Genomic DNA, 18674 nt, shown 5'->3' with positions numbered 1-18674 from the left:
TATATATATATATATATATTAGCCATGCGTTGTGGCAGGCGCCTGTAATCTCAGCTACTCGAGAGGCTGAGGCAGGAGACTTGCTTGAACCCAGGAGGAGGAGGTTGCAGTGAGCCAAGATTATACCACTACACTCCAGCCTGGGCAACAGAGCAAGACTGTCTCCAAAAGAAAAAAGTTCTGATACTAAAATGGCCACATCAAAATAGCTACTTCAAAATACCTGAAAATGGGCCAGGTGCAGTGGCTCACGCTTGTAATCCCAGCACTTTTGGAGGCCGAGGCGGGTGGATCACAAGGTCAGGAGATCAAGACCATCCTGGTTAACACGGTGAAATCCCATCTCTACTAAAAATACAAAAAAATTAGCCAGGAATGGTGATGGGCACCTGTAATCCCAGCTACTCGGGAGGCTGAGGCAGGAGAATGGGGGTGAATCCGGGAGGTGGAGCTTGCAGTGAGCCGAGATTAAGCCATTGCACTCCAGCCTGGGCAACAGAGCTAGAGCTAGACTCTGTCTAAAAAAAAAAGAAAAATAAAAAGAACTCAGGCCGGGTGTGGTGGCTCATGCCTGTAATCCCAGCACTTTGGAGGCCAAAGAGGGTGGATCACTTGAGGTCAGGAGTTTGAGACCAGACCAGCCTGGCCAACATAGTGAAACCCCATCTTTACAAAAACACAAAAATTAGCCGGGCATGATGGCATGTGACTGTAATCACAGCTACTCGGGAGACTGAGGCAGGAGAATTGCTTGTGAACCCGCGAGGCGGAGCTTGAAGTGAGCTGGGATCACGCCACTGCACTCCAGCCTGGGCGACAGAGCAAGACTCCATTTCGAAAAAAAAAAAAAAGAACTCAAATCTAAATTTCCATAAACAAAGAGGTTTTCACGTCTGGCTGAATCAGACTCTTTGGACTCTTTGTACTGCACTGAATTAGGATATCCAGGGGTAAGGTCCAGGAATGTATATTTTAAGGAGTCAGCCCAGGTAATTCTGATGACCTTGCTCCCATTAAGGTATTTAGTTAACAGGTACAAGTGAGAATGCGTTCAGAGTGAAACCCCATTATATATGGCACCTCTCAATTGTATCTAGAAGAGGCAAATAATGCTTTATAGATACAGATCTGCTGGGAGCGTGGCTCACGCCTATAATCCCAGCACTTTGGGAGGCTGTGGTGGGTGGATCTCCTGAGCTCAGGAGTTCGAGATCAGCCTAGGCAACATGGTGAACCTCCGTTTTCTACCAAAAATACAAACTATTAGCTGGGAGTGGTGGCACACACCCGTGGTCCCCGCTACTTGGGAGGCTGAGGTGGGAGGATTGCTTGATTCTGGGAGGTGGAGGTTGCAATGAAACGAGATCATGCCACTGCACTCCAACCTGGGTGACAAAGTGAGACCCCCATCTCAAAAAAAAAAAAAGGAGAGAAAAGAAAAGAAATAGATCTATCTACACTAAAAACCTGATAAAGAATAGCTTTATTCTAACTTTCTAACTCAATTCTATGAATGGGCTTCAAAAGATCCTGTCAGCGATTCTGCAAGTGTCATTCAAGGATAGTTACCTATATGAGAATCATGGGTGAGGTGAAGGTGCATGGGATGCAGGGTGGATAGGGTGCATTTGAGGCCCTGCCCTCAAACTACTGAAAGAAAACCTCTGGAAGTGGAGCCCAAGAGTGTATATTTTTTTAACAACTCCCTGGAAAATTCCAGAACATACTAATATTTGAGAACTTCAGTTCTCGGTTCTAGTTTTGGGTTTGCTATGAGCTAGTTCTATAACCTTGGTCAAACAACATTTCTCAGTTACTTCAGGTATATCATGTACAGACTGGATCATTTCCAAAACACCTCCTAGCTCTAACATGATATGATTCTAACTAAACACAACATTTCACCTTCTTTGCAGAGCTGTAAATATCTTCTCGGTTGCTGCAGTCTACCACAAAGGTATAAACCTTGGCACCCAGTCCCTTGCATTTGGCAGCTGTTTCCTCCAGTCCATGCTAGAAAAAGCAACAAAGAGGGCAAGGTAATAATTGATATGAGCATATTGTATCAACAGCTGAAAATAATTGAAAATAATTTTTAAAAAGTAGTGAGATTCTTTCCATTTGAATTGGGCAAGATTGTAACAACACATTTTTGGCAGGTATACAGGCACATTTTGCTTTTAGTATTTTGACTAGCTTCTTTTATTTGGAACTGAATTTAAAGCAAGCTTCTTAAAAGAAGATAAAATCTTAAAATACTAGTTTTACATTTATGAACTTTAAATACTTTGTGAATGTCGGTATCTCTGTGTGTTCCGTATCAGGTTTTTTAAAAAATGTAAGATTAAGCTTTTTTCCATGTCATTAAAAACTCTTCATGGACGTCGGTTCACTGGCTGCAAAATAAATAATGAGTTAACTACAGTTCATTAAACCATTCGTTCTTTTAGCATTTTAATGTGAAAGTCATATTCACTGAGCTTAGAAAAACCTTGACACAAAAATGAATGAGGTAGAGTCCTGACCCCAAGGAGTTCTCCTTGGGTTAGTAGAAAGAAACGTAAGTATCATAGTTAAGTGGGACCACATAATACTGTTATTGTTTTGATAATAAAGGATTCAATATTGGCAGTTTCAATCTAATACATTGTGATGAGTATCACAGCAGAGTTCTATACAGGGAGTTATGGGAACACAGAGGGGCACATAATACAATTCTAGCAGTGGTTTGCCATGACCTTTCACTTACTTTCCCCAGGGTGAAAGGACACATCAGGCAGGGTGTGGGCAATGACAGAGAGGAGACTGGTCATGTGGAAACCACTAGTAGGATCATTGTTATTGGATGGATCATAAAGTTCAAGGCCAGCAGAAGTTCAGATTAAGATGTCACATGTCATATCAAGATTTATCAAAAAGTGAATGGGGAGCTACTGATTAAATTATAGAGTCAGGTTGATGTGTCGTATTGATTATTCTGGCTGACGTATGGAGGCTGGATTTTAGGGGTCAACACTGGAGGAAGAAAAAAACTGAGAGGCAGTTACAGTGATTCAGGTAATAGATGACACAAACTTGAATTGTGGTACTAGTAGAAAAAATGTTTAGGAGGTAAAATCAGTAAGACTTGGTGAGCAGATGAGGAAGGATGGGGAGGAGACACATCGGACATCTTTGCTTTCTAGTTTTGGTAGCTGGCAAGATCACGCTGCCACATGTCAGACAGAGATGACAACAAATTTGAGGAAAGGGGGTGATGAGTCCAATTTGGGGTGCTGATTTTGAGTTAAGTTTAGGATCATACCATTGGGTTTTGTTGTTGTTGTTGTTATCTTTGTTTGTTTGTCTTTGGCCAATTTTTGCCTTTTTTTTTTTTTAACTTTTAAGATAATGTCTCAAAAGATATTTTGGATTAAGATCTAGTTTGTGTACTCTGCAGGCCAAGTATTAATTTGCCATTAAAATAATGGCAAAAACAGCAAATTACTTTTGGATCAACCTAATAATTGTTAGCTAATGCACAAATGGGCAGATCCTAGGAGGACTCATACATTTATCCACAGAAAGGATGGTGAATCAGTGTACACATTTGTAAACAGCATGTTGCAGAAAGGCCAAGTCTGGACAGCTGTGGGGAGAATTAGTAGCTTGTATAGTGAGCCTGTTATCATACTAAAGGGAAACAAGTTCTTTTTCTGTTGCGGGAAGTCAGGGACCCCGAACGGAGGGACCAGCTGGAGCTGTGGCAGAGGAACATAAATTGTGAAGATTTCATTTTAATATGGACATTTATCAGTTCCCAAATAATACTTCTATAATTTCTTATGCCTGTAATTTCTTAATCCTGCTATCTTCGTAAGTTGAGGATGTACATCACCTCAGGACCACTGTAACAATTGTGTTAACTGTACAAATTAATTATAAAACATGTATGTTTGAACAATATGAAATCAGTGCACCTTGAAAAGAACAGAATAACAGCAATTTTAGGGAACAAGGGAAGACAATCATAAGGTCTGACTGCCTGCAGGGTCAGGCAAAAAGAGCCATATTTTTCTTCTTGCAGAGAGCCTATAAACAACGTGCAAGTAGGAGAGACATCACTAAATTATTTTGCTAGCAAGGAATATTAACATTAATACCCTGGGAAAGGAATGCATTCCTCGGGATAGGTCTATAAATGGCTGCTGTGGGAATGTCTGTCCTAGGCGGTTGAGATAAGGACTGAGATACGCCCTGGTCTCCTGCAGTACCCTCAGGCTTATTAGGATGGGGAAAAACTCCACCCTGGTAAATTTGTGGCCAGATGGGTTCTCTGTTCTCAAACCGTGTTTTCTGTTGTTTAAGATGTTTATTAAGACAATACGTGCACTGCTGAACATAGATCCTTATCAGTAGTTCTGCTTTTTGCTCTTTGAAGCATGTGATCTTAGTACCTACTCCCTGTTCTTACAGCCCCTCCCCTTTTGAAACCCTTTTTTTTTTTTGAGACGGAGTTTGGCTCTGTCACCCAGGCTGGAGTGCAGTGGCGTGATCTCAGCTCACTGCAAGCTCCGCCTCCCAGGTTCACATCATTCTCCTGCCTCAGCCTCCCGAGTAGCTGGGACTACAGGCACCCTTCACCATGCCTGGCTAATTTCTTGTATTTTTAGTAGAGATGGGGTTTCACCGTGTCTCGATCTCCTGACCTCGTGATCTGCCCACCTCAGCCTCCCAAAGTGCTGGGATTACAGGCGCGAGCCACCGCGCCCGGCCTGAAACTCTTAATAAAAACTTGCTGGTTTTGCAGCTCAGGTGGGCATCACGGTCCTACCAATATGTGATGTCACCCCCGGTGGCCCAGCTGTAAAATTCCTCTCTTTATACAGTCTCTCTTTATTTCTCAGCCAGCTGACACTTATGGAAAATAGAAAGAAACTATGTTGAAATATTGGGGGCGGGTTCCCCCGATATCTGGCATGCCAACATGGTTTTCTTTTTCCTAAGCATGTGGGAACCCAATTCCCTTTGGTAGGTGTGGAGAAACATTCATTGGTCCAGTTCACAGAAATGCTTATTCAGCTCCCTGACGATTGGTGAATTGCCTGTGTATCGTCCGGGGTAACTATGGGTCACGTGCTGTCTAAACATTATGCTTATCTCTGCTATATTAAACTCGTGTTAAAACGGGGGGAGTGCGAGTGCCCATGGAAAATATGGTCACCCTATTCATGGCAGTGAAGGAACACTGTCCTTGGTTTCCTGGAACAATGGGATTGTGTTGGTACAAAATTCTGGAAACTGGTCCTGACTGGAAATAATGTTCCCATCACTGGGGTGATTGGGCCTTGGTATGTGCCGTCCTAATGACATACCAATCCCGTGACCCCCTGCAGTTACCACAATTTTCTGAATCTGGTGACCCACTACCTCTTCTTCAGCTTTCCTGTACCATTTGGCCTTTGTTATCTGCTCAGCCTCTCCCTTCGTCTACTCCTCCCCCACCTGACAATGTTGAGAATTCAATATCTAACTCTGGTGACTCTGGCTTAATGTCACCTCCTGATGATCTTATTTCTTTTCATGAAGAGCCGGTACTTGTAGCTACCGCGGCCCCAACTCGGACAGCACGGGACGATATCTATACTAACTCTTCCCTCTCCAAACCTTTGCAGTCTTTGCCTCCAGGGCCATCTAATGGCTCTGGGACCAAACTACAATCTACCTGTAATTCTGCAGGCCCTCCCCCATCTACCTCAGCCCCTCACCCTCCTGTCATTTCGGTACCTCAACCGGTCACTTTGCCATCCACTCAACCTTCTTCTCTGTACCCTTCTTCACGCATGGATGCCCTGCCACTCTGGCTGCACAGGATTGGGACAATAATCACCAGTATACTTCTGCCTCTTCTGCTCCCCCAATGCCCTTTTCTCATGCTCTCATACTGGTCTGACCTCCTCAACCTCAGTTTCCCTTATCTACACATACTTTTCCTGTCACTTCTATGCTGACTCCGTCTCATGTGCCTGTTGTTGAAACTTCCATGCAACGCTCATTACGCCAAAACAAAAAAACAAGCGGATTAGAGGTGTGGGATTATCCAGTCATGCTGGAACCTTCTAATGCTCAAGGGGTATAAGTGCATTGATATGTGCTGCTTAATTTTACCTTTTTAAAAGAATTCAAGGATTCTTGTACTCAGCATGATCCTACTGCTCCATATGTTAAAATGGATTTACAGACTCTTTGTACTGAGGTCATTTTGCTTCCTTTAGACTGGGACCTTTTGGCAAAAGCTGTTCTAACTTCATCTCAGCATTTACAATTCTGTACCTGGTGGTCAGAGGTGGCTCGTCTGCAGGCTCAGCTAAATCGGGCTGATGGCATTCTAATTACTCAGGCTCAGCTCACAGGCTCTGATCATTGCTCTGACACTACTACCCAATTAGGCTTTGATGCTCTCACCATGGAACAAGTAAAAAACGGTATGTATGAGTGAGAGCTTTGGATAAATTATGTGCCCCAGGCCAAGTTCCTGTTTCTTTTACTACTGTTAAATGGGTCACAGTGAATTGTAATCTGATTTTTTGGCTAAATTACAAGATGCTGTTCAAAATTCTGTCTCTGATGAGCACACTCAAGGTATTGTCCTTCGTATGTTAGCTTTTGAGAATGCGAACCATGAGTAAAATGGCCACGTGTTCCGTCCAATGACAAAATTTACCTGATTATGAGGTGTTGCCTGCATATATTAAAGCTTGTGAAGGCTTTGGATTAGAGACTCACAAAGCTATTCTGTGGGCACGGGCCATGAAGGACAGCAATCAAACTGGCTCGACTGATTCTTTTCTTGGAGCCTGCTTTAATTGTGGTCAACTTGGTCACACTCAAAAAAATTGCACTGTTAAAAACTTAAAAGTAGCCAAGCCAGCTCAACAAACACGGCCAAATGCTCCTGCTACTGTTTGCCCTCGTTGTTGTGAAGGTAAACGTAGGGCAAGTACTTGCCGCTCTAAGTCTGATATAGATGGAAACCCCTTGCCACAGAACCAGGGAAACGGGAAACGGGAAGCGGGGCCAGTCCCAGGCCCCAATATCAAATGGGACACCTCAGACTCAGACCAATGTTATGTTTCCGCTTCAAGGAGTCCCAACACAGCCCCCAGCACAAACAAATTTCCCTACAGCCAACCCAGATGGGTCCCAGCCTCTTCTTTTGTCTCAGTACAATGCTTGTCCACCTCCACAGTAGGGGGTGGGGCGGTCGATCTCTGTAGTTCCATTCCTCTAAATTTACTACCTAATTCTTTGCCTTTAATTCCCAGACCACTACCTGGTAACCCAGAACAATTATAACATGGGGAAGAGGGTATGCTTGTGTTTTGCCAGGAGATCATCAATCCCCTATCTGGGTGCCCACTAGAAGACTGAAACTTCATGTGAATACTGACAATGAAAACCACAGGGAAAAGATGTCCGTGTCAGAGACCGCCCTCATACCTGGTGAGATCTGTGCTGACTCCTCAAAAACTGGCACGCCAAATCAAAATGGGTCTGGTTCAATCCTCCCTAATGGCAACAGAGACTCCTCTAACTAATCTCACTTCTAATTACCTTCCTTTTCTCCTTACGAACCTAAAATCTCACCATTTCTGTTAGCCTGAAAACAACATCCCCTGGTTCTTCTCTTCCTCCTTCACCACTGGATCTTGCTTACAATAAGTTTTATTTAATAATTCTCCTCATTATACATTCTGTCTCGCCAGTTTCCCCTCAAACTGATTTACCTGCTACACAAAATTATTCTTATTGAGCTTATGTGCCTTTTCCTGCACTTATTCGATCTCTCACCTGGGTGGGTGCTCCTGCAGAAGTCTATACTGATAGTGTGTGGATGCCTGGAGCTACAGATGACCGTTGCCCTGCTCAGCCAGTAGAAGAAGGCACTGCATTCAATGTTACTATGGGTTATAAATACCTTCCTCTGTGCCTCGGACATGCACCTGGTTGTATCCATCTAGAAACTCAAGTCTGGGCTGCTTATCTTCTGGAGAGATTAGCCACAGGGGAACGGGGACATTTGGTCTCCAGCCTCTCCCTTTCTCCTTTAAGGCAAATGAAAAGGGGAGTAATAGGAGATACCCCATACTTTCAATATAAACCTGTAGGAAAACCATGTTCTAAAAATTCTGAGGGTCCATCTCACATACAGTAGTATTAAAACATGACTCATATGGTTTAGTAATAGACTTGGCACCAAAGGGCTATTTAAAAAACAATTGCTCCTCTGGCAGAAGGGAATGCCTGGAGGCTACTTTTTGATTTCTTATTGGGAGGATGAGGATTATCATCCTACTTTGCATAGGAGGTTCAGCTCATTCTTTCCCTTAAAATGGGAAGAAAAGGGCATTACTCCCCCCGCCCCAGGTCTCGTATGATATTCCCCATTCTGAGCCCAGAACACCCAGAACTTTGGAAATTGGCTATTGCCATGTCCGGACTGTGAGTATGGGAAGGGGAAACTTTTCTGTCTATTGTCCTCACTACCGCCTCTCACATCCATGATTCTGAACCCCATGATAAATCCCCTTTGTACCCTCTTCCTCTTTATGGTGCCGATCACCCTTTATGGGACTCTGATTGGCATTATGATAATTCTTCAAGACCCAGGTATGACCCTCTGCCTCTTTGGCATCCCTGGGCACCTGGGATTGCTTCTTTACGGCAGAGAACATCAGGTGTTGCCACCACCGCTCCTCTCCCTCAGTATCAACGTAGCTTCAAACCTTCTGCTTTGTTTACCTCCAGCCTGACTATTCCTGTACAGAGTTATGTTAAGCCTTCTTACATGCTGTTAGTGGGAAATATCAAAATTTGGACAAACAATCAAACTGTCCAATGCATTAATTGTCATTTATACACTTTCGTTAACTCCCGTTTTGACTCCAGGAAAAGTGTAATGTTGCTTTGAGCTTGAGAAGGAATCTGGATACTGGTAACTCTACCCAGACCTTGGGAATCTTCCCCCTCAGTACATTTAATTAATGAAGTGTTACAACAAATTCTCAAAAGAGCTAAGAGATTTGTTTTCACTTTAATCGCTGTGATCATGGGCCTAATTACAGTCACTGCACTGGCCACCACTGCCGGAGTGGCATTATACCAATCTATTCAAATGGTTCATTTTGTTAATGATTGGCAAGCCAATTTCACCCAAATGTGGAATTCTCAACAGGGCATTGATAAAAAATTAGCTAATTTTGATATGTGATGTCACTCCCGGTGGCCCAGCTGTAAAATTCCTCTCTTTATACTGTCTCTCTTTATTTCTCAGCTGGCCGACACTTACGGAAAATAGAAAAAACCTACATTGAAATATTGGGAGCAGGTTCCCCGATATTTTCTTTTACTGAAATCTCCCTCACAAACTGTAGTATACTCTCATGAGGAACTCTTATTCCTCAAGGGACATCAACATCTCAGATAAACTTTATTTTGCTCTCCTATACTTTACCAGCAGCTTTTGGCATTTCCTTTTACAAGTACATTTTATTAATGTTGTATACACATATGATAGAATATTATTCAGTCTTAAAATGGAATGAATTTCTGACACATGCTACATGTCAACCTTGAGAACATTATGCCACATGAAATAAGCCAGACACAAATACCATATGAGTGTACTTACATGAAGTACCCAGAGTACCATATTCATAGAGACAGAAAATAGAATGATTGTTGCCAGGCCCTGGGGAGAGTGAGGGCTGGGGAGATATATCATTTTACTGGGTAGAGTTTCAGCTTGGGAAAATTTCTGGAGAGAAACAGAAGAGATCACTGCATAATGCGGTAAATGTACTTAAGGCCACTAAACTGTACACTCATAAATAGTTAAAATGGTGTGTTATGACATATATTTTACCACATTTTAAAAAGTTTTTTAAAAGTATATTGTATTGGCCAGGCGCAGTGGCTTACACCTGTAATCCCAGCACTTTGGGTGGCTGAGGCGGGCAGATCACAAGGTCAGGAGTTCGGGAACAGCCTGGCCAATACAGTGAAACCCTGCCTCTACTAAAAATATAAAAAATTAGCTGGGTGTGGTGGTGGGCACCTGTAATCCTAGCTACTTGGGAGGCTGAGGCAGAAGAATCGCTTGCACTGGGAAGGCAGAGGTTGCAACAAGCAGAGATTTTGCCACTGCCCTCCAGCCTGGGCAACAGTACAAGACTCCATCTCAAAAAAAAAAAAAAAAAGTATATTGTATTGATTGGGTCTTCTCTTTTTTGAACAAATATATTTCCCTACATGAACAAATTTTAAAATAAAAATTTATTTCCCATTTATTCTGTTTTCAGAGATTTGCTTATTACTGATTGGCTTTCTGTAACCACCAAGCGACTAACTACCACTCCACTATGTGGAGGCAAAGATACCCTTCTTTCACATCTGCTGTCTCACTTTTGCCCTGTTTACTTGTCTTCCTCATTTAGGTTGGTCTGCTTTCCACACCTTCTGAATTGTGCAACTTTTTTTTTTTCTTCTGAGATGGAGTCTCACTCTGTTACCCAGTCTGGAGTACAGTCATGCGATCTCAGCTCACTGCAGCCTCTGCCTCCCCAGTTCAAGTGATTCTCCTGCCTCAGCCTCCCTAGTAGCTGGGATTACAGGCATGTGCCACCATACCCGTCTAATTTTTATATTCTTAGGAGAAATGGGGTTTTACCGTGTTGCCCAGGCTGGTCTTAAACTCCTGGCCTCAAGTGATCCACCCATCTCGGCCTCCCAAAGTGCTGGGATTACAGGTGTGAGCCACCGTGCCTTGCCAGTGCAACAAATTTAAGTTCTGAATTCCTCCAGAAAAAATTCTGGACAATGCCCTGTAGATAGTTGGTAAGAAATAAAAAATAAGCAGATCTTCAGGAAAAAATGAATTTTTCCTTTAAAATGTTTTGCAGCACAGTACAATTGCTCATAACTCTTCAAGATTTCCCTTGGTTTTTCAAATATGTTTGTCTATTGCTACAACTAAGACCTTTACACCCATTATCTTGATTACTAAAATTTTAAATTCCTCCCATTAATTTTCAGTTATTCATTAATTCAGTTTTTCATTCAATAAATAGTCTTTAAGCATACACTATATGCATACCACTTACAGTAAATTTTTCTTTCCAAACTAGTACTTTAGGAGAAAGGGTCTCCCTGTTGCCCAGGTTGAGTGCAGTGGCTATTCACAGGCCTCATCCCACTACTGAACAGCACCGGAGCTCTGACCTGTTCCATTTCCAACCTGGGTGGGTTCACCCCACCTTAGACAACTTGGTCTCCTTCATGCCCACTGCCAGGAGGTTACCATATTGATTGTAAACTTATGTGGACATGCAGAGCACACCACAGTCCAGAACTCCTGGCCTCAAGCAATCCTGCTGCTTCAGCCTCCTGAGTAGCTGGGGCTACCGGAGCATGCCACCATGCCTGGCTACAAACTATTCTAACCAGGCATGGGAATGAGAATAGTTAAGAAGTGATAGATTATCATAAAGCAGAATGAATAATTCCCAGTATCAGTCTCAGTGGAACAACAAAGCTGACACCACCATTAATTCTTCCCTAAATTAACATTAGGTACACGTGGACATTGCTATCCTCATTACATGGACAAATCTAAGGGATTGTCTTTGTACTCTAGGTGAAAGGGCGCTCCGTTTGACCCCTCCCTGGGCTTCCAGCTAGATCTCATAACAATCAAACACCACTCCACTTTCTTCCTCATTCTCCAGGTATTCACCAGCCCAAGAGCTTCACATCTCCAGTTTCTGCTACCTAGACTGCTCCAAACTCCCACCCTGTCCTTCCCCAATCAGGTTTAGTGGTTCTTAGACTTCTATAATTTCAAATCTATAAAACAGCAAGAAAAATAGAGTGGGGTATGTACACTGAACTAAGATTGCCAAACTTTTGGCCAAATAAGGACCCTCAAAACTAACAAAATGACCCTCATATGTTATCATTGTAATTTCATTAACAAATATATATTTTACCCACAAAAAAGTAGGAAGGATATAATCTCAAAATAAAAGATAGATTATTTAAATTAAACTAATTTAACCTCATAAAAACTCACTACATTGTCCTCAATTTTTCTGACCATTACTCCCAGTTTCTGCTGCTCCCAACCTCGTCCAACAGTCCCCATAATGTCATCTCATGCCTGGATTATCACAGTAGTCTCTTACTTTACTTGCTCCTTCCATCTTTTCTCCTCTTACATCTCTTCTAAGCCCAGCAGCCGGAGGATCCTCTTCAATAGGAATTACCCTCAAAACCCTTCATTGACTCCCCAGAGTAAAAAGCCAAAGTACAGGAAATTTTATCATCTGCAACTCCAGCCCCCGAAATCTCTAGACCAGTACTGTCTCATAGAAATATAATATAATGCAAGCCATGTACATAATTTCAATCTTTCCAGTAGTCACATCAAAAAAAAAAAAAAATCTAGTGGCATATTTTATTTAATCCAATATATCTAAGTAACTATAATTTCAACATGTAATCTATACAAAAATTCTTAACACAAAATTCTACATTCTTTTCTTCATACTAAGTCTGCAAAATCCAGTGTGTATTTCCACCCACAGTCCATCTCAATTCAGACTGGCCACATTTTCAAAGGCTCAAGAGCCACAAGAGGTTAGGGGTTACTACTACCATTGTGTTGCACAGAGTAGATCTAGACCTTTCTTGTGCTTCTCTCCCTTCCCTCAGTCTATGCCAGGCTTTGTATTTGTTGATCCTTCCCTGCAGGACTCACTGTGCTCTCAGCTTCTTCTGATCTTGACTCAATTATCTCCACTTCAGTGGGGCTTTTGTGGCCACCTCTGTAAAGTCAACACTCCCCTCCTACCCTCCCCACCATATACAGTCTTTAATCTGCTTTCACCTTTTATTTTTTTCTTTATGCTTAACACCATCTAACAATTAAACATTTTATTATACAGTGTGGCATACTGCCCCTAGCTCATGAGGCTCATGTCTTCCTCAGTGCTATATCCTCAGTTCTGCATTAGAACAGTGCCTAACAGATAACAGATGCTCAATAAACATTTGTTGGATAAATACATGTCACTGAAGATCAGAGAAAATTTTGTACAAACCAGCACTGGACATTAGAAGTCATTAACCTAACTAACTCTTACATATATTTAAATTTTAGCTTAAACCACTACTTTGTCAAGGAATAGTAAGAACTAACACTCCAGTGTTTACCTTATACCAGCCACTGTGCTAAATGCTTTGTGTGCATTATCTCTTATCACACTCCCAGCCTTCTGAGGTAGGTATTGTTATTTTATCCATTTTGCAGAAAAGGAACTAAAGCTGTGGAAAAGTTGAGTAAGTTACCCAATTAAAAAATGAGAACTCAGATGTGTCTGACTATATCACCATGCCAGATCTTGACCATGCTGGTCCAGGCTGGGCCTAGGTTGTATTTTTCATTGCACTTGTAATTACTTATTTTTTATTTATTTATTTTATTTTATTTTATTTTATTTATTTATTTTTGAGACGCAGTTTCGCTCTTGTTGCCCAAGCTGGAGCACAATGGCGTAATCTTGGCTCACTGCAACCTCCGCCTCCCAAATTCAAGCAATTCTCCTGCCTCAGCCTCCTGAGTAGCTGGGATTACAAGCGCATGCCACCATGCTCAACTAACTTTTTGTATTTTTAGTAGAAATGGGGTTTCACCATGTCAGCCAGGCTAGTCTCGAACTCATGACCTCAGGTGATCTGCCCGCCTCAGCCTCCAAAAGTGCTGGTATTAAAAGTGAGAGCCACCCCGTCCAGCCTGCACTTGTAATTACTTAATGTCCATTTTCCCTACTAGACTGAGGTCATGGAACCTTATTTTCTGTTTGTCACTCTGTCCCTAATGTCTAAGCAGTGGACAGTATTTGTTGATTGCTGTCTTAATCAGCCACTCACTGGGTTAACTCTCATTTAACTTCACATCCTTTGAATTATTATTTACAGCATTGCATGTCAACTAGTGTGTAATGGATAATGTTTCAGGCCATCAGGTATCTTATAGAAACCCCTTTGTTCATCTACCAAAGGTCAAATAAAAGGTTAGAGTCTAGGTCCTCTTCCCTAAGCTACACCTAAACTTGTCCTGGATAAAAAAATACATTGAAAGTTTTTTTTTCTATTTTAGTTATTTTACTACAAACAGATGCTTTCCGGCCACTCCGTCCAGTGTCCACAGGTCAACTGTGCATAAAAAAAAAACAATGGCTTTTTTTTTTTTTTTTTGAGACGGAGTCTCACTCTGTCCCCCAGGCTGGAGTGCAGTGGCCCGATCTCGGCTCACTGCAAGCTCTGCTTCCCAGGATCACGCCATTCTCCCGCCTCAGCCTCCCGAGTAGCTGGGACTACAGGCGCCTGTCACCACGCCAGACTAATTTTTTGTATTTTTAGTAGAGACGGGGGTTTACTGTCTAGTGAAACCAGGATGGTCTCGATCTCCTGACCTCGTGATGCGCCCTCCTTGGGCTTCCCAAAGTGCTGGGATTAGAGGTGTTAGCCAATAAAAAATGCTTTTTTAAAAAACTTGAGACAGGGTCTCACTCTGTCACCCAGGCTGGAGTGCAGTGGGGTGTTTACACTACAGCCTCCACCTCCCAGGCTCAAGCAACCTCCCACCTCAGCCTCCCGGAAAATTACTCTTGGCAATAACTATGGCAATGTAGCATTGCTTTCTGTTGAGTATAATCTTTTAAACCACTTATCTCATTAATAACAAGTAGGCTAGGACTTTCTCTTAATAGGTACAAGCTTCTTACTCTTTTAATATATAGCTAAAACGATTACTTTTTCCCTATGTTTAAAATAGAGGGATGAATGAAATCAGGTTCAGGAGAAAATTATGAGTTATCCTTAGGGCAAAAATGGGGATCAATTTACAACGGGGCAGTAACTGGGACTCTTACAACCTCTAGGTCTGTTTATCATGTGATCATGCAACATATTAATTCATGCCCTCCCATCTGCAAAATGGCAATACTAATTTTATTTTTCCTCCCTGCTTTACAGAGATGCGGTAAAGGGTGGTTGCCAGCAAAATGCAGACATGTCCACAGATTAAAGGAACCAGAAAGTAAAACATAGTAAGCACTGTTACCTTATTTATATCCCAGAGAACCAGCTTGCCTTTAAGTTTAGCAAATTCATAGGCAGTCAATCTCCCAATTCCATGCCCAGCTCCTGTAATCAGCACGATTTCGCCGGCGACTGATTTTCTCCTCTTAGGAATAAAAAGCTTCACGAAGGACTCTAGGCAGCAGACGATGAGTAAGGGGAGAAGCAGGAGGAGGTCCAGAAGGAATTTCATCCTTTTTGTTGCTGGGAGCGTTTGGTGTGTCTTTTCCAATCACTCTAAACTGCTTTTAGAGGGTTGCTCGATCTAACACCAGAAAGAGTAGGGGCGAGAGCAAGGAAGAGCTCCCCTATCAAAGAAAAACAACTCCGAAACCGTTCCTTCCGCTGGGCTGGGCTTTGTTGGTCTTTCGCAATTGGCTCGGGCTGCAGGGGTTGCTAGCTCAGAGATCTGGGAGGGACGAAGTCCAGACCTGAGCAAAGCTTCCTAGTTCTGTTTCGCGCAGCCCCCAAGCGATGTGTGGCCGCGACTATCTTTTACCCACTTTCTCCCGGTGTCGTGAGCCGGCCGTGGAGGGTTAGCTGCTCACTTGTTTTCCTAAACTGGGTAAATTCCAAGGATAACCGACAGTATCCGCAAGCCAGATGCTTCTTTCAAAGTTGAAGGTCGCTTATCACTAGATAGGGGTGCCGCTGGGCGTGGCGGCTCTCGCCTGTAATCCTGGCACTTTGCGAAGCCCTGGAGGGAGAATCGCTTGACCCCAGGAGTTCGAGATCAGCTTGAACAACATAGGGAGACCCCTGGTCTCTTTTTTTTTATTTTTTATTTTTTTTGGTAATTAGCCAGGAGTAGTGGCGCGTGCATGTAGTTCCAGCTACTCGAGACTGAAGCACGAGAAAAGCTTGAGCCCAGGAGGTCTAGGCTACAGTGAGCGAAGACGGTGCCGCTGCACGCCAACCTGGGTGAAAAGGCCAGACTTTGTCTTAAAAAACAAAAACTAGATAGAGGATGCAAATGTAGATTCCTATCTTAAAGGATCTTGAAAAGACCAAGCGTTCTGCTTCCAGCTGAAAAATTACGCTACATCACATTTTAGTTTGAAATAAGCACGATTTCTGAAGACGGAGAATTTTGTCTGTTCAAGGATAGCTATAATCAAGCGCCAGGAAAAATTGTTACCGTATTAAAGGGATTGTTTCCACAAGAAAGAAGAATATATTTGAATAATCATTTTTCACTTGACCTATTAGAGTTTGAAAAGAAGGCCGGGCGCGGTGGCTCAAGCCTGTAATCCCAGCACTTTGGGAGGCCGAGACGGGCGGATCACGAGGTCAGGAGTTCGAGACCATCCTGGCTAACATGGTGAAACCCCCCCCCCCATCTCTACTAAAAAATACAAAAAGCTAGCCGGGCGAGGTGGCGGGCGCCTGTAGTCCCAGCTACTCAGGAGGCTGAGGCAGGAGAATGGCGTAAACCCGGGAGGCGGAGCTTGCAGTGAGCTGAGATCCGGCCACTGCACTCCAGCCCAGGCAACAGAGCGAGACTCCGTCTCAAAGAAAAAAAAAAAAAAAAAATGGAAGAAAAAATATATATTGTACTTTAGGAATTTTATCTTTATTCAAGTGAATAAATAAATAGCAAATCATTTAGCCTAAAGATTACCTATGTAACATTTCGTTTTGTAGCCTATATAAATGGGTATTCAGTATATGTTAACTGTTGACTTGAAAAAATTCTAGAGACTGATTAAGGGAAGAAAAGACCTAACTAGAGCTTGTGTGCAGTAAGAGCTTAATAATGGTATTGTATGCAATTTTTTCCAATTCATTTTTCACAGACATTGAATTTGGGTTTTGCGCAAGACACTCCAGTGCTTGGGAAGAGACTTCGTTGTGTGACAATTGTCAACTTTTATGTTTAAGAGCCAGAAAGATCACAAAAAAAAATCGAAGTTCACAAATAGTTCATACTCAATGGTCCCTCTTACTTAAGCAGCCATATGTTGTTATAGGGGATGAAGGGATAGTGGCAGCCTCACAAATGTGAACTCCATTGTGGAATTCTTTGAATTCAGAATATCATCTACAACGTTTTTTGGATAGCCTCCAAATCCAAATTTACGAAACACTTGTATAGAAAGTTTACCAAGTGTTTTTCCACATGTATTATTTCATTTGATTTTGAAAAGCCTCCTAGGAAACAGAGAAGAAAAGTAGAGTAAGGATATATTTATACCCCTATACTATAAATGAATAAATCTGTTAGATCAACTTTAAAGTCTATACAGCGAGTAAAAGTGTAACTGGGGCTACACATATGGTCAGTGTTTATCAATTTTTTTTGTTCAACACCTACAGGAATAAATTACACATCTTACATGGTGATCTAGTATCAGAAGTATTTCAATTATGTTGACTTACATATATTGAGTATTGACGCTCTAACTATGCTATTTCTTTTTCTTTTCTTTTTTCTTTCTTTCTTTTTTTTTTTTTTTTTTTGAGAAGGAGTCTCACTCTGTCTCCAGGCTGGAGTGCAGTGGCGAAATCTTGGCTCACTGCAACTGCCACCTCCCAGGTTTGAGTGATTCTCCTGCCTCAGCCTGCTGAGTAGCTGGGACTACAGGCATGTGCCACCACACCAGCTAATTTTTGTATTGTTAGTAAAGACGGGGTTTCACCATGTTGGCCAGGATGGTCTCAATCTCTTGATCTCATGTTCCACCTGCCTCGGTCTCCGGAAGTGCTGGGATTACAGGCGTGAGCCATCGCACGCAGCCTGGCTATGCTATTTCTCATTCCATTCTATTAAAAAAAAAAAAAAAAACTCGGTAGTTTTAACCTACAGTTGATAAAGGTTTCATTGGTTAAGGGAAAGAACACAGCATTTGGAAGCAGTCATACCTGGATCCCTTATGTTTGTGTGACTTCATCTCTCTGAACATGTTTCTTAATTTGTAAAATTGAGATAACTAATACTTAGCCTACCGGATTCTTGTGAAGTTCAAACGAGTTAATAGAAAGCACATTGTTTTATCAACTATTCAACTCTATGTAAATTTTAATTAACACTAATAGAATGTGAGTGATGTGAATGGTCTTGTGAGTGATGGTTGTAACGTGAATGATTTTGTTAACAGCACACTAGATGTTTACAATGAAAATTGTTCACAGAACACAGATTAGCTTCTAATCTGACGGTTATGTGATTTTATGTATTTGTGGTTTTAAAAAACATCTTTCATTGGCAGGGTTTAAAATATTTGTACTTGGGACATCTGTTTTTAAAAATTTTTTTTATCTATTTATTTTGAGACTGGATTATGAGACTAGCTAATTTTGTATTTTGGTAGAGGCAGGGTCTCCCTACCCTGGTAGAGGCTGGTCTTGAACTCATAGGCTCAACCGATCCACCGGCCTTGGCCTCCCAAAGTGCTGGGATTACAGGTGTGAGCCACCGCACCCAACCTGTGTGGGACATCTTAATTTCATGCTGCCTTCCCAGAAGTTGAAACAGTATTTAAAAAAAAAAAAAA

General features: G+C 42.2%; 1 protein-coding gene across 1 annotated transcript in view; it reads right to left on the bottom strand.

The window, feature by feature from the left end:
* HSD17B11 (hydroxysteroid 17-beta dehydrogenase 11) overlaps positions 1 to 15847 on the bottom strand; it is a 39882-nt gene extending 24035 nt beyond the window's left edge. The window contains exons 1-2 of the mRNA XM_017866854.1: positions 15164 to 15847; positions 1906 to 2013 (exon numbers count right to left, since the gene is read on the bottom strand). Of these exons, the coding sequence (XP_017722343.1) occupies positions 1906 to 2013; positions 15164 to 15373 (318 nt within the window). The 5' untranslated portion in view covers positions 15374 to 15847. The remainder of the gene's footprint in view (positions 1 to 1905; positions 2014 to 15163) is intronic.
* Between the last annotated feature and the right edge of the window lie 2827 nt (positions 15848 to 18674).

This window comes from Rhinopithecus bieti, unplaced genomic scaffold (assembly GCF_001698545.2).
Source record: "Rhinopithecus bieti isolate Rb0 unplaced genomic scaffold, ASM169854v2 scaffold_3767, whole genome shotgun sequence".
Taxonomy (NCBI): domain Eukaryota; kingdom Metazoa; phylum Chordata; class Mammalia; order Primates; family Cercopithecidae; genus Rhinopithecus; species Rhinopithecus bieti.
This window is presented reverse-complemented; position numbering and strand designations above follow the sequence as displayed.